The 14,742-nt window shown below is 45.0% G+C and overlaps 1 protein-coding gene across 1 annotated transcript in view; it reads left to right on the top strand.

Annotated features, from left to right (window-relative positions):
• PKD1L1 (polycystin 1 like 1, transient receptor potential channel interacting) overlaps nt 1–14,742 on the top strand; it is a 180,940-nt gene that overhangs the window by 41,587 nt on the left and 124,611 nt on the right. Inside the window, 2 exon segments of the mRNA XM_023226405.2 lie at nt 1,725–1,857; nt 13,566–13,772. Coding sequence (XP_023082173.2) covers nt 1,725–1,857; nt 13,566–13,772 — 340 coding nt within the window.

The raw sequence follows: 14,742 nt of genomic DNA, 5'->3' as shown, positions 1-14,742 counted from the left end.
AATAAGACCTGTCCATGCCTCTCAAGGAGCTCCTAGTCCAGGGGAAAGACAAAGAGGAAAGAGATGCTTTCAGCACAGGGGCTGTGGCTGCAAAGGAAGCCTGTGATGTGGTGGAGATGGCTCACTGAAAGTGATACCTTGAGTAGGAGCTTGACAAAGGGAAATGGGAGAGAGGATCCCAAACAGAGACAAGGGCCTGAGTAAAGGTGCTAGGTGAGGTGCCAACAGGAGATGTTTGGAGTGAATGGCAAGACGTATATAGATGGGTGAGATGAGTGTAGGTTGGCAGATTGTGAGGGGCCTTGATGTCATATGGAAGAGCATGAACTCTGTCCTTTAACTCTGCATTTACTGAGTGCCCACTGTGTACCTGGGACAAAGCATCATGGAGCTATGATAAGGTGCAGACTGGCTGGATCACTCATTCCCAACCGAGCCTCTAGGGTGAGTGAGTTCTAGGACCCAAGTGGGTCGAATCCTTTCAGTGGGGAGACATGCATGGCCAAAGCTGAGCCTCAGGCTGGCATCAAAATTTTATGCTGCTATACGGAAATATCAAAGTGTGCGGAAGTATCCAGAAAATCAGGTTCATGTAGGCAGTGGCATCAGGGAAAGATTGCAAACTTCCTCCAATGCAGGATTTCCACGAGAATCCACACTGCAGCCTCTCCACGCTTTGGTGGGGACTGAATGGCCCCACCACTAACTATGGATTCAGGACTTTTTCATCAGAAATAGATTTTCACATGAGGAAGGCATTGAGTAGTAGTGGCTTGTAGATTGGTGCATGCTCAGTGGAGCACATGGTGGCATAGGTACCTTGTGGTGTACTCGGTAGCTCCAGGAGTCCTTTTGTGCCCTGTGGAAGTGACGGTTTATTCGGTGCCTCCACTGTCATCTCTAGAGTGTGCCCTGGGCTCTCTGACAACCTGAGACAACCATCCAGTCTTCATTCTTATCAGTAGGCCCTACCTTTCTTGCTGGAGCTCCAGGATGGCAAGTGATATTTTGGTCCTTGCAAACTCAAATTTGCGGTCTTCTGATGGGAATATTTTTCTGTTTCAAATTCAGAAGTCTTAAGTAATTATCCATGTTGCAATGTTTGCAAAATAACCATGTATTTCCTTAGTAAAGCACCACCTGCTGGGTCAGGAGTTACCCAGCTCTCACCTCCAACTGTCCTGAATCCCTCCACAGCTATGACCCGCTTCCCTTCCCCTGAGACAGGCTATGGATCTATCCTGTCCTTCCTGAGTTTGTAGGACTCTAAGAAATTGGTCAGGAAACCTGATCCATGGAGCAGAAATAGAACAGGAAGACCATCCCCAGAGAACCCCCTAGTTGTGGATTAGGGTACCCATCACACAGGGAAAATATATAGATCTGCTCTGTTGTCAAGAGGGGGCCAGGTCACGGCTGTGGGGATGGTTGCCCAAAGAAGGAAGCAACACGCCCCTCACCTGGATGAATATAGCATGTGACATCAGTCTGGGAGTTTGGTCCTTGGCCTGGCCCAGGCAAGTTGGGGAGCCAGTCTGTTGGTTAGTTGATGAAAGACCTCTGTGGAAATCAGTCTTGTGACCCTTGCCTCTTCTGTTCTTATTCATTGGGATGACTTGCTGTCAAATACTATAATTCTGCACATAGGGGTGGGTATGAAGAGAATGAAAGCCTGACGTTCATCAACATAAATCTGTTAATTTCCATGCTTTCCATCCTCCTAGGGAAGGAGAATTTACAGTGGAGGTCCTTGCCTTCAATAACATCAGTGCCTCCACCCTAAGAAAGCAACTTTTCATCGTGTGTGAGCCCTGCCAGCCACCCTTGGTTAAGAACATGGGGCCTGAGATAGTTCAGGTAGGCTCGAAGTCTGGGAAATCCTCCAGCAGCCTTTTTTCAGCCTCCCTCTGAGTTGGGACCACTGTTTGGAGTGGTGAGAGTTTGGGGAATGAAGCGACGCTTTGTCCAGTTTATCCTGCTGCAATTTACACAAAGGAGCGCCTATAAGGGCTTCAGAGTGGGTGACCTGGGCCCTCGGGGGAGGGAGGACTACCCCAGTCTGGACAGGAGGAGACGGCGTTGTTTTTGGGGTCTGGCGTGTGAATAAGTTCTTTATTCGCCTGCATTACTCTGGCATTCAGCACAGCTCACTTTAAGGAGCTTTTTTCTTCTCTTTTTTCTTTTCTTTCTTTCTTTTTTTTTTTTTTTTTTTTTTTGGATTGTGCTAAGAACTAGCATTTTCAGGAGAATGAAACATTTGAATGTATATAACACCAAAATGAAAGGACATGATCGGTTATCTGTTGAACACCTATTCTGGGTTAGAAAAAATAGGATTGCTTTTTTATTTCTTTAATTCCTTTGAGGCCTGTGATTTAGAGCAAATTTTCCTTTTCAGGGCAAAGGTGCTCAAATGACACATGAGAATTAAAATCTGTGACTGAGCTGCATTTGCTAAAATGCTTTCTATGGCATCTGACCCCAAGAGGTCAGCCCCCAGAGGGTGCTGGTGGAGATCAGCATGCAGAGACCAAGTGCCTGGGGCATTCTGGAGAGGGTCCTGGCCCTCACACAGGCAAGACCCCTGCCCACCTTTAGACCAGTGAGCACCTACACTGTTGAGGAGGTCTGCGTGCTGGGGGAACGTGTTCTCTGGGTGTGAGAGATGGACCCAAACAGCAAAGGGACTAAAGCAAAAGGCACAGCAGGAAAAAAGCACAGACTCCAAGCAGGAGAGCTCTGGCTCCTGTCCTGACTCTGCTGTTAGGATACGGGACAGAGTGGTTTTCTTGAGTTTTTCATCTGTAAAACATTTTTATTTTTATTTTCTTATCTGTAAAACACAGAAAACAATATTGATAATTTCATTTTTTCTTTTTTTTTTTTTTTGGTGGGAAGCGGGGGGACTCTGTTACCCAGGTTGGAGTGCAGTGGCATGATCTCGGCTCACTATAACCTCTGCCTCCTGGCTTCAAGTGATTCTCCTGCCTCAGCCTCCCAAGTAGTTGGGATTACATGTGTGCACCACCATGCCTAGCTAATTTTTATCTTTTTAGTAGAGACGGGGTTTCGCCATATTGGCCAGGCTGGTCTCAAACTCCTGGCCTCAAGTGACCCACCTGCCTTGGCCTCCCAAAGTTCTGGGATTACAGACTTGAAGGACCCTGCCCAGTCATTTTTTATTTTACATGTTTTCCAAAAGTATAAGGGAAAAAAAATGAAATCATCTGAAATCCAGGCAATAGGCAATAGCCACTTTTGTCTGCTGTGTTTATTTTCAGTATTTTTCTAAGGCTTTTTATATGTGGTATGTGTGTTTGTCACAAACCTGGGTTGCAGTGTGAGCATTTTCTTTTGTTATTAAGCAGCCTTTCGATTACATGATTTTAATGGTGTCCTAATGTTAAATCTTATGTATATGAATTATACATCATTTTATAATGTCCTCTGGTTGGACAATTTGTTGTTTCCAGTTTTCTTTCTTCTTCTTATTATTATTATTACTATTATTATTATTATTTGAGATGGAGTTTTGCTCTTGTTGCCCAGGCTGGAGTGCAATGGCATGATCTCAGCTCACTGCAACCTCCACCTCCTGGGTTCAAGCAATTCTCCTGCCTCAGCCTCTCAAGTAGCTGGGATTACAGGTGCCCCCCACCATAGCTGGCTAATTTTGTATTTTTAGTAGAGACAGGGTTTTGCCATGTTGGTCAGGCTGGTCTTGAACTTCTGACCTCAGGCAATCTGCCCGCCTTGGCCTCCCTCCCAATGTGCGGTGAGCCACTGCGCCTGGCTGAGCTTCCAGTTTTCTATCACTACAAATAACTTGGCAATTACACTGTCTGTACATTGTTCTGCAAGTGTCTGGCCTTTTCACAGGAATAATTACTACAAGTTATAGAATTGAAGGACACAATGCCTTTCCCGGAATCTTGACAGGCCTAGAGATGTTCTTGTAGCAGCTCACGTGTGTTGGCACTGAGGGACCAACTCTCACTCTCACTAGGCATTTCATATTTTTTAATGTTTATTATTATGAATGAGCTAAAAATTGGCACCCTAGTATTAAAATTTGCTATAACCCATATAAGTCTGGACAGTTTTGTGACAAATCTTAGAGTGATATCATGTTCAGAATAGAAACAATAAAAAGTAATTGAAAAGTAATTTTAATGATAACTAAAGTCACTTAAATAATGTCAAAAGTAAACTTTCTTTTTTTTTTTTTTGCTGTTGCAAGATTTAATAGAGTGAAAACAGAGCTCCCATACAAAGGGAGGGACCCAAAGAAGGTAGCCCTTGCCAGCTCAAATGCCTGGGTTTATATCCCAATCACTGTCCCTCCCACTGTGCTCTCAGGCAACAGATGATTGGCTATTTCTTTACCTTTAGTGAACTCTCTTTACTACCTGATTGGTCAGGTGGGAGCTAAGTTGCAAGCCCCATGTTTAAAGGTGGTTGCAGTCACCTTCCCAGCTAGGCTTAGGGATTCTTAGCCAGCCTAGGATATCCAGCTAGTCCTGTCTCTCAGTTACCCCTCTCAACAGGAAAACCCAAGTGCTGTTGGGGAGGCTGGCTGACGACCATTCTAACTCCTTCCTGCTGAACTGGGGCATAGTAGGGGTTGTGCAGTTGAGACTTCCTTGGGAGGGGTGCCTTCAGTGTCATTAACATTGGAGCATGGGCTAGCAGGCTGGTCCAGGGATCCACGGTAGATCTTAGTCACGGACTGCATCTGGGGCTCCATTTGAAGAACAATTGATGGCTTTACAGCTTCAATTCTGGAAGAGGCAAACTTAACAAGGAGGTTAAAGATACAGGGTCCAAAGAGGAGTAACAATATTACAGCTGCAAGAGGTCCTAATGGGAGAATCTAGGGCATCCATTGGCTGAGGAGGCCCCAGGGTCCAGTGTTTTGAAGCTCCTCTGCTCTACGTTGTATTCAATCTCAAATTTCTTTAACTTTCTTGGTGACGATTCCAGATTGATTAACAGAATAACAGCATTCTTCCCCTAAAAATAAACAGGTTCCCCCTCTTTCAGCAGTTAGCAAGTCTAAAGCTCTTTGATTTTGAAGGCCTACTGCTGCTAGGGAGTTAAGTTGATCTTGCAAGGTGACCAGGGAGTTGGCGACCCGTTCCATGTTACCATTTAGTTCTTGAGAGAGTTTGTAGTAGAACTGAGAAGACGTTGTGATACCGCCAATGCCAGTACCTAGTCCACCTAGCACTCCTGGTCTGATAACAAAAGGAAGAATGGGTATTTTTTTGTTGCAGGGCTTAGTTATAACATATTTGTATAAATCTTGTTCAGTGTAAATGGTCATGGGGGCACTAAGAACGACAGGAAACACATATATTCTGAAGAGCCATTCAAACAATGATAGGCTGAGGTACCACAGAAAAAAAATATTCCTGAGGGTAGGCCGACTATTTGTGTGGGAGGAGTTACCCACCTGATGCATTGGGAGTTGGTTGTGTCTATAGTATCGCTAAATTTTATGCAGGTGAGGTTTGAGGTATGAGTTATTTCCAGATTGGAAACAAGAGGTCCTACTAAAACAGAAGTGGTGTTTATTTCTGGCCTGAAGTTGTTCCATTGTTCAGGTACAGGGATTGAAATGTATGGCCTAAAGTGCAGGGGGAGGCACATCCAACAGTTAGTAGGGTCTTGGGCCTAGACCTCATGGAGCCCAGTGAGGGTGGTATTAAATAGGCTTACCAGGTGAGTGTGGATACAGAGGGTTTCATGTAGTTTTGAGAGATCTAGTCCTTTGTAGGGTCTAGGGGTACTATGTACCAGGGTCAGTTGAGAGATTACTTCCTTTATGTGTTTTTCTCTTGCCTGATCTTGAACTCCACCCCCATCAGACATACTGGTATGGGTGAAGTAAGTCCAACAGACAGTGGCTCCAAGTCCTCCAGGACAACTAGGATTAATCATTTTCCCTGTCCAATAATGAGTATTTGCATGCATGCAAAGAGTGGCAGAGTTATAGCAGTTGCGGGGCATATGGGTGTGGGTGGTGAAGGTGGGGTTTCCCTTAAACTCCTATACAATGGGGCATCCATATTTCCAAGAAGCCACATTCTCCATAAAAACTCTTGGTAAGGGGAGCTACTGGTTGTACAGTGGCATGGAGGGGGTGCAGTGAGAGTGAAAGAGGGTAAGAGAACAGTAAAGAGAAAAATATGACAAGGGAGGGCCATGGGGATTTATGATTTTAGTTACTTTCCTTGTGGTTGTCTGACAGCCACAAGTCTCCTTTAGCATTGAGTATGCTGTTCACATCATGAGATTCCACACAGTAAGATGTCTTCCCTGTATTATTTTAACTGCTTCAGATACTAAGACTGCTACTGCTGCCACTACCCATAAACAATGAGGCCAACCCTTTGCCACTACATCAATTTCCTTACTCAGGTATGCCATGGGTTGCAAGCTCATATCTCGGACCTGTGTAAGGACTCCTAGAGCTATTCTTGTCTTTTTCTGTGACATATAAAGAAAAGTCTTGCCCCGTTGGCAAGTTTAACACTGGGGCTTGGGTTAGGGCCATCTTTAGGGCTTGGAAAGCCACTTCTGCTTCAGGTGTCCATCTTACTAAATGGGTATTGGCTTTCTGAGTTTCCTTAATTAGTGTATATAATGGTCTGGCTATTTCTGCGTACGTGGGAATCCATATTCAGCAGAAACCTGTTACGCCAAGGAACCCTCTTAGTTGTTTTAGGGTTTTGGGATGAGGATAAGCCAGTATAGGCTGGATACGTTCCTCACTGAGGGCCCTGGTGCTTTTGGATAATTTTAGCCCCAAGTATTTAACCTGCTGTGAGCAGAGCTGAGCCTTTGGTTTGGAAACCTTGTAGCCACAGGTGATGAGGAAATTTAAGAGCACTTGGGTGGCTTGATGGCACAAGGTTTCTGAATGGGCGGCTAGAAGTAAATCATCCACGTACTGAAGGACAAGAGTGTCCAGGTATGAGAACTGGCTCAAGTCTTGGCTAATGCCTAGCCAAACAGGTGGGGGCTATTCCTGAACCCTTGGGATAAAACAGTCCAGGTGAGTTGAGATGTTAGCTTCAAACGGTCTTCAAAGGCAAACAAGAATTGAGAGTCAGGATGTACATGGATGCAGAAAAAGACATCCTTAAGGTTCAGGACTGTAAACCACTCTGCTTCCTCTGGTATTTGGGAAACAGAGTATAAGGGTTGGATACAGCTGGATATAGAGGGACAACGGCCTCATTGATAATCCCGAGATCTTGCACTAACCTCCACTGTCCGCTGGGTTTCTGTACTCTTAAAACTGGAGTATTGAAGGGGCTATTTCGTGGTTTTACTAGGCCTTGGGCTTTTAGGTCCTTAACAATCTTTTGGATTCCTTGTTGGGCCTCGGGTCTGAGGGGGTACCGCCTTTGGTAGGAAAAGGAGGTGGAATCCTTTAGTTTAACTTGAACAGGACAGGCATTCTTTGCTCATCCATATTGTCCTTCTGTTGCCCAGACTTCAGGATCCTCAAGCAGGGGACAACAAACAGGTGTTCCTTCTCCTATGTTCAGGTGTATAATGGCCTCTGCTTTTGCTAGAATGTCTCTCCCTAAAAAGGAGTGGGGCTTTCAGGCATAATTAGAAAAGCATGTGAAAAGAGTAAAGTTCCCCAGTCACAGCTCAGTGTCTGGGAGAAGTATCTAGTGACTGGCTGTCCTAGGACCCCTCCGATAGCGACAGATCTGGAGGACAGTTGTCTGGGACAGGAGAGTAAGACTGAGAAGGCCGTGCCAGTGTTCAGGAGACAGTTAACTTCCTGGTCCTCAATGGTCAAGCATACCCGGGGCTCTGTGAGGGTGATGGCATGGGCTGGCACTTGCCTTGGGCACCCTCAGTCCTGGGGCTGGATCATCTGGTTAGTGGCTTCTGACTCAGAGGACCTTCGTCCCCTGGGGCAGTGGGCCTTCCAGTGATTCCCTTGACATAAGGGGCATGGACCAGGGGGCGGCGTATTTCTATCTGGACAATCATTTTAAAGTGTCCTTGTAGACTGCACAGGAAGCAAGCCCTATTAGGCATTCGATTTGCCCAGCTTTTCGCTTTTCCAGAGCCTCCAAAGTCTGCTTGCCTGAGGGTCATGACTAAAGCGGTGGCCTTTTTTTATCCCGTTTGTCCCATTCCACCTGCTCCTCCTGCTCTCTATTACAAAAAAGCAAGGTTGCTAAGTTTAATAGGGTTTCTACGTTTTGCTCCGGGCCTAAGGTGGACTTTTTAAGTTTTTTTTCTAATGTCTGCAGCTGACTGAGTGATAAACTTATCCTTTAAGATTAGTTGACCCTCAGTAGAGTCAGGTGACAGAGAGGTATGCTTCCTCAATGCCTCCCTTAGTCTCTCCAGAAAGGCAGTAGGATTTTCTTACTTTCCCTGTGTTACAGTGGATATCATTGAATAATTCATAGACTTATTCCTAGTTTTCCTTAGTCCTTCTAGCACACAAGTTAGCAAATGTCTGCGGCACCAATCTCCATGTCCTGATTCTGTGTCCCAATGAGGGTCTACACTGGGAACTGCCTGCTGGCCTGTGGGGAATTGTTCTTTCCTATGTTATCATCGTATCATTGACCTGACTTAGATACCAGAGATCGCCAAACTCTTGGGCTGCAGTTATGGTAGCACTTCTCTCCTTTGGGGCTAGTGTCTGATTTAGCAGTAACATTATATTTCTCCATGTCAGATCAAAGGATTGTCCTAACCCTTGTAAAATATCAATATAGCCATCAGGGTTATCTAAAAATTTACCTACGTCTATTTTTAATTTGCTTCAAGTCTGAGAGAGAAAAAGGTACATGCTCTCTGGCTGGGCCAAATTTTCCTCCTCCCACTGCTTGGAGGGGGCATAATCGGGGAATATTGGCACTCTTTGGTTCATTGTTTACCCCTTTGTCTATCTCCTTTTGGACTGTTTGGGTTGAGGCAGGGTCCTTATTAGTTGGGGAAGGAGTTGGGGGGATGCTGGGTTAGGGAGGTAGACTCTGACAGCTTTCCGTAGGGCATAAATCACACTTTTTACATAATTGCGAATTGTCACTTAATGAAAAGGAAGTTTGTACATATGGCACTTCACTCCATTTGCCTTCTTTTCTACAAAAGAGGTCTAGCTGTAAGATGATGTTATAATTTATCCTCCCCTCAGGAGGCCAGGTTTCTCCCCCTTGAAGAGGATATGGTGGCCAGGTGGTACTGCAGAAGAATGTAAGTCATTTCTTTCTTAGCATCTGAGGGTTAAATTGGTCCCACTTCTCCAGAATACATCTTGGGGCATTTTTGCCTTGGGGGGAACATTTCCCATATGAAAAAAGAACACAGGGATACCAGAACTCCTAGTTATTTTCCGATGAGCATTAGTCGTAGAGCATCCTCTATGGTCCTAATGCTTATTCCTTTCCAGGGTGGGTAGCCACCCATGGAACTCTGCTTATCAGATTAGTTATGCTCACAGATGTAGCAGTCCTGCACCCCTTTTCCCGCCTCTCTTGACCACAAAGAAAGGGGTCTGGGCTGCTGGATCCTATTGGTCCTTTACCAGCGTGTCCAACATTGCCTTTGTGCTCAGGGCTGAGTCCTAGAGCTGGGCTGAGTTCCTGAGTATCTCCTAACAACCCAGCTGCCCCATCAAGATGCATTCCCATAAACAGTTCTTATGCAAATTCATTTCAGAGAGGGTGTAGGTAACCTTTTGAGTCAGGATTGAGATAGTCTTTTTGATTCTGTAGGTACTTTAAGGCTTTGCTGAGTGCAAATAGCTCCCATGTTTTAAGAGACCAATTATTAGGCAATTTTTCTAACTCTGCTTCCACAAGAGTCTCCTATCAATTACTGAATACCCATTGTGGTTTTTTCTCATCACCTGGGAGGAACCGTATATCCTCCTGTCCTGAAGGGAGTTCCTCCTAGATCTGGTCTGACCTTTGTATGGTAATTAAGATTTAAATCCCCTGTAAGGAAATCTCCTGGGTTAAGGGAATTATCAGTGGTGAGTGTTAAATTACTTTTTTCTAACAGACTAACCCCATACTTTAAGATTTTTGAGTTAGTAAGCTACTTTTTGCTTTTTTTGACTTAGAATAATTCTGAACTGTGAGGTGTGCTCACAATGAGGTTTCCTCTAAAGGTTATTTTTCTACTTTTAGCAAAGCAGTTGCCGCTACCGACTGAATGCATTTGGCCCATCCGTGGGTTACTGGGTTAAGGATTTTTGATAGGAAGGCTACAGGTTGTCAGTGGTCTCAGTGTTTTCAGGCTACGCCCTTGTTTACACACAACAAGGTAGTATTGGAGTGTTACAGGGTGGCGGGAGAAGACCTTCAGTTATCAATTACAGGTTCTAAATTTACCCTTGCTTTTAAAGGAATAGGGAACACTGTTTTTTTACTATTTCTAGCTTTCTCTTTATTTCTCTCTTTGACTCCCTTTTTATCCTATCTCTCTCTCTCCTCTCTGTCTCTCTCTCTCCTCTCTGTCTCTCTCTCTCCTCTCTGTCTGTCTCTCTCCTTCTCTTAGCCATTACAAACTTGGGGCCCTGGCAGGGGTGGTGGGGAACGGGTCCCACATAACTGCTCATGTCGAGAGCTGTATACCTAAATCAGGAGGGACACTAGGGACAAGACTCCCTGGGTTTATAGCCTAGATGCCTAAGGATGCAGCGTAGAGCTTCCTTAGATCCCTTTGGGGATACAACTTGCTAGAGGAAATGAAAGTCTGAACCGTTAGTACCTAGGAGGCAGGGATCAGAGGAAGTAGATTCAGAGATAAGGAGAATTTTGGGGCTACACTTTCAAGAAAGTCGTGGTCAGGACCCAAGAGGTATGAGTGAGAAGGAAAGGTAGGGGAGCAGGCATGGGCGACTGTTGAATAGAGACTTCTGGCTGCGCCATGATCTCAACCAGATAATGCTGGGAGTTTGGGACCACAGCTTTCTGCCTCTAGTCGGCCCTCGGCTTCCCCAGGAAAATTGAAAGCGAAAGCTGGTTCTAGGCAGATGAAGGCTCCCAACCCAGAAGGGTTGGGGGTTGTTAGAAAGCCCTTCCCCAGACAGCCTCACACCTGAGTCTTAAGTCCAGCCGCCACGCTAATCATTTTTAACTGGCCGATAGGTGCCCGGTATTTTCCTCCAATTCTAAGGAAGGATAGGGCAGAATAGCAAGCGAAAATGGTCCAATATTACCACTTTGGAGGTCCCTTCGTGGTCGCCAAATGTTACCAGGGATCTCTGCTCCCAGAGGTCACAAGATGGTAGGGAGGCCACTTCCAAGATGGCGGCGGCCCGCTTCCAAGATGGTGGAAAGCCATGTGTTCTCTGACCTGGGGTTCCTGGCCTCACAGATTCCAAGGAATGGAATCTTGGGCCATGCCCTTACTGTTAGCCCGTGGAACCCAGTGACTAGTGTTCAGCTCGATTAGGACGAACCCAGGCACTTAGCCCTGCAGGAACAATGGCAAGCTTCTAGCCCAATCAGGAGAGGCAATGGGAGCCTCCATGGATCAGGAGCACAGCTGACACCTTCCAGATCTGGAGGGATGGAAGTCAGCAGCGGATCTGCGACTGCGGCAAACCGCAGTGATGGAGGGCGAGCGAAAACAGCTCAAGCCAGAACAAACACGGACCAGAGGAGAGTGCAGTTGCAAGATTTAATAGAGTGAAAATAGAGCTCTTATACAATGGGAGGAGACCCAAAGAGGGTAGCCCATAAACTTTCATTTGTAATGAGCACCAAGATTTCTTTTTTTTTTTTTTTTTGAGATGGAGTCTCGCTCTGTCTCCCAGGCTGGAGTGCAGTAGTGCGATCTTGGCTCACTGCAAGCTCTGCCACCTGTGTTCACGCCATTCTCCTGCCTCAGCCTCCCAAGTAGCTGGGACTACAGGCACCCGCCACAACACCCAGCTAATTTTTTGTATTTTTAGTAGAGACAGGGTTTCACCATGTTAGCCAGGATGGTCTCGATCTCGATCTCTTGACCTCATGATCCAACTGCCTCGGCCTCCCAAAGTGCAGGGATTACAGGCGTGAGTCACTGCGTCCGGGCTTCCCTTTCCAATTTTTATAGAATCTTAAGAAAAAAAAAAAAACCCTCCAGGGGCAGACCCTGAATTCAGTGTGTGCCCCAGGGTGGAGGCGCCCTGGCCAGGCAGAGACTCCATCCTGAGGCCCCCTAGCCTGGCTTGCTCCTCCATGCTTGAGGTGAAATCTGGATCCAGCCCAAAGTAGGTGGTGTGGAGGAGCTTCAGAAAGACAGAGTGACTGGGAGGGATAAGGGGTGTGGATGGGTAGACACTAATATTTTCCCCCATAACCTTGTCCTCATTGGCTTATTAAAGTGAGCAAATGTGCTTTTTATATCTGTATCAGCTACTATTTACATTTAAAATTCTTTGTTATGGAAATTTTAAAGCGTAAATAAAAGTAGAAAGAATAGTGCAACAAACCCATCACTTTCAAAGACCAGTAGGGTCATATCAGAAGGTTGCCAGAGCCAGGCCAAGGAGAGTGCCCTAGGTCCCAGATGGGCTACTTGGAGCATCTGAAAGATAACGTCTACAATCGAATTAATAATGCTAATATTTAAAAAATAATTATGCTGAAAGAGAAAGAGAAGCTTCTCCTGTTCCCACCAAGCCGGCAGACACAAGTAACATATTGGTCACCTTTGAAAGTAACTACTGCTCCAACTTCTTACTCTGAATGTTGGTAATTAAGGGAAAGAATTAAGCATTTATTCTTATTTTCCTGACCAAACTATAGTTTAGGAAACCTCATAGTTCTAGTTGATAAGAAAACTTTTCTCTCCTCTCTCCTTTTTTTTTTTACAAAGGAACTTTTGTGCATCTCAAATCAAACAATTGCACAAAGGTATGTTTTGGAGACAATAAGGGAAACTTGATTATAAACTAGGTTTAGATTATATTAAGAAATTATTGTTAATTTTAAGGTGAGATAGTATTGTGTTTATGTAGGAAAATTCCCTTAGTTTTTAGAGATTCTATTTAGTATTTAAGGGTTAAATGTCATGATTTCTGAGAATGTCTTAAGAATATTTCAGTGAAGAAAAATATAGGGAAAGCAAATGTCTGTTGTGTATCCTGCAAAAGATTTTGTTATTATATTGATTGATTTAAAAAACGTATATATACACACATATATATACATAGATACCAAAACCCAGGAGCATAACATTTATATTTTTGACATTTGGAAGCTTACATTTTTTATGTAATCAAATATCAGATATCTTTGCTATTTTTCCATTAATTTTATGCATAGGAAGTTTTTTCTCATGAGTATATAAATATTTACTTATTATTTTAGTTGGGTTTTTTTTTTTTAACCTTTTATTTTTGTCTATAAAATAGATGTAGTATTTATTCTGGTGTCATCTAAAGCCCAGCCCTAAGAATACCATTTTGTGATTATGCAAACAAATTATTGGAGATCTGCAGTTAAGACTAAGTTTCTAGTAAGTTACCAGTACATTCGATGTGATGGACATTTAATGAGACATCTTCTCTTCTTGATACTTAGATATGGAGGTCTCAGCCTGTGAGGCTGGGGGTGACGTTTGAAGCTGCAGTCTTCTGTGATATTTCCCATGGTCTGTCTTACACCTGGAACTTGATGGACTCTGAAGGTCTCCCTGTCTCCCTCCCTGCTGCTGTGGACACTCGCAGACAGACCCTCATCCTCCCGAGCCACACCCTGGAGTATGGGAACTACACTGTCCTTGCCAAGGTCAGCTCGCTGACTTAGGGCTCTACCGGCCCAGTGAAACCCTTGCTTCCCGTCGCCCTGGAGCAAGAGCTCAGCATTTGTAATTCAACACCTGTTCTATCCAGGAAAAGGGAGGTTGTTTAAAAAAAAATAAAATCTGGATAGGATTTTAAGAGAAATGTGTAATTCCCCCAAAGAGAACAAATGATGTTCAAATGCTGGCAAGGCAATTGATGAAAAAGTCCTTCCAATGTGTATGATAAAACCTTCCTGTGTACCTAATTTGAATAAGCCCTGTGCTGGTGCTGGGATGTAAGGAGAATACGTGGCCTACTATTTAGGGGCCAATCACCCAGAAAGGAAAGGGGATGACAGTCAGAGGGCAGAGCATCCAAGAGGCATTCACAGTGACTGCCTGGCACTTTGATTCTCAGCATGTGCTTGGTGCATTTTGGCTGGAAAAAATGGTGAAAATATGCAAGTTAAAAGAGGGAGAGGTCATTTTTTAAAAAGTAGGCTTCAAGAAAGAGGGTCCTGAAAAGAGTCTGTTCACAGACATAGAAAGGGATTGGGAGGGGCAACAGCTTGGCAAAGGCTAGAAGAAGACCAGGGATAGTGAGCAGACCCTGGTGGGAGAGTCTGGGATCAACTGACGTAGTGGGCAGGCCAGGCTGCGGGGACCAGATCAGGGACCATCAGGATATCTGCAGCGAAGGAGCTTTGTTCTTTTAAGCTGTGGGGCACGCAGTCCTACTGAGCACAGTTCCAGCGGGTGCCTTGTGTGGCTGGCCACAGAGCTCCTTGGTACCCAAACTGCCCTGACCTTGCCTGAGCAAGCAAATCCTCCCAATCTGTGCTGGGATGTCACAGCGATGGCAAACGCTGGAGTTGCCAGAAGCTTCCTCTCAGTGTCTGTATTTATCTCATTGTGAAATAGGCAGGTAACGATGGATCAAGTGACAGCAGGCTGCAGTCCAGGCTTAGCATAGCA

Source organism: Piliocolobus tephrosceles, chromosome 8 (assembly GCF_002776525.5).
Source record: "Piliocolobus tephrosceles isolate RC106 chromosome 8, ASM277652v3, whole genome shotgun sequence".
Lineage (NCBI taxonomy): Eukaryota > Metazoa > Chordata > Mammalia > Primates > Cercopithecidae > Piliocolobus > Piliocolobus tephrosceles.
The sequence above is the reverse complement of the archived record's forward strand: the minus strand, read 5'-3'. Positions and strand labels throughout refer to the sequence as shown.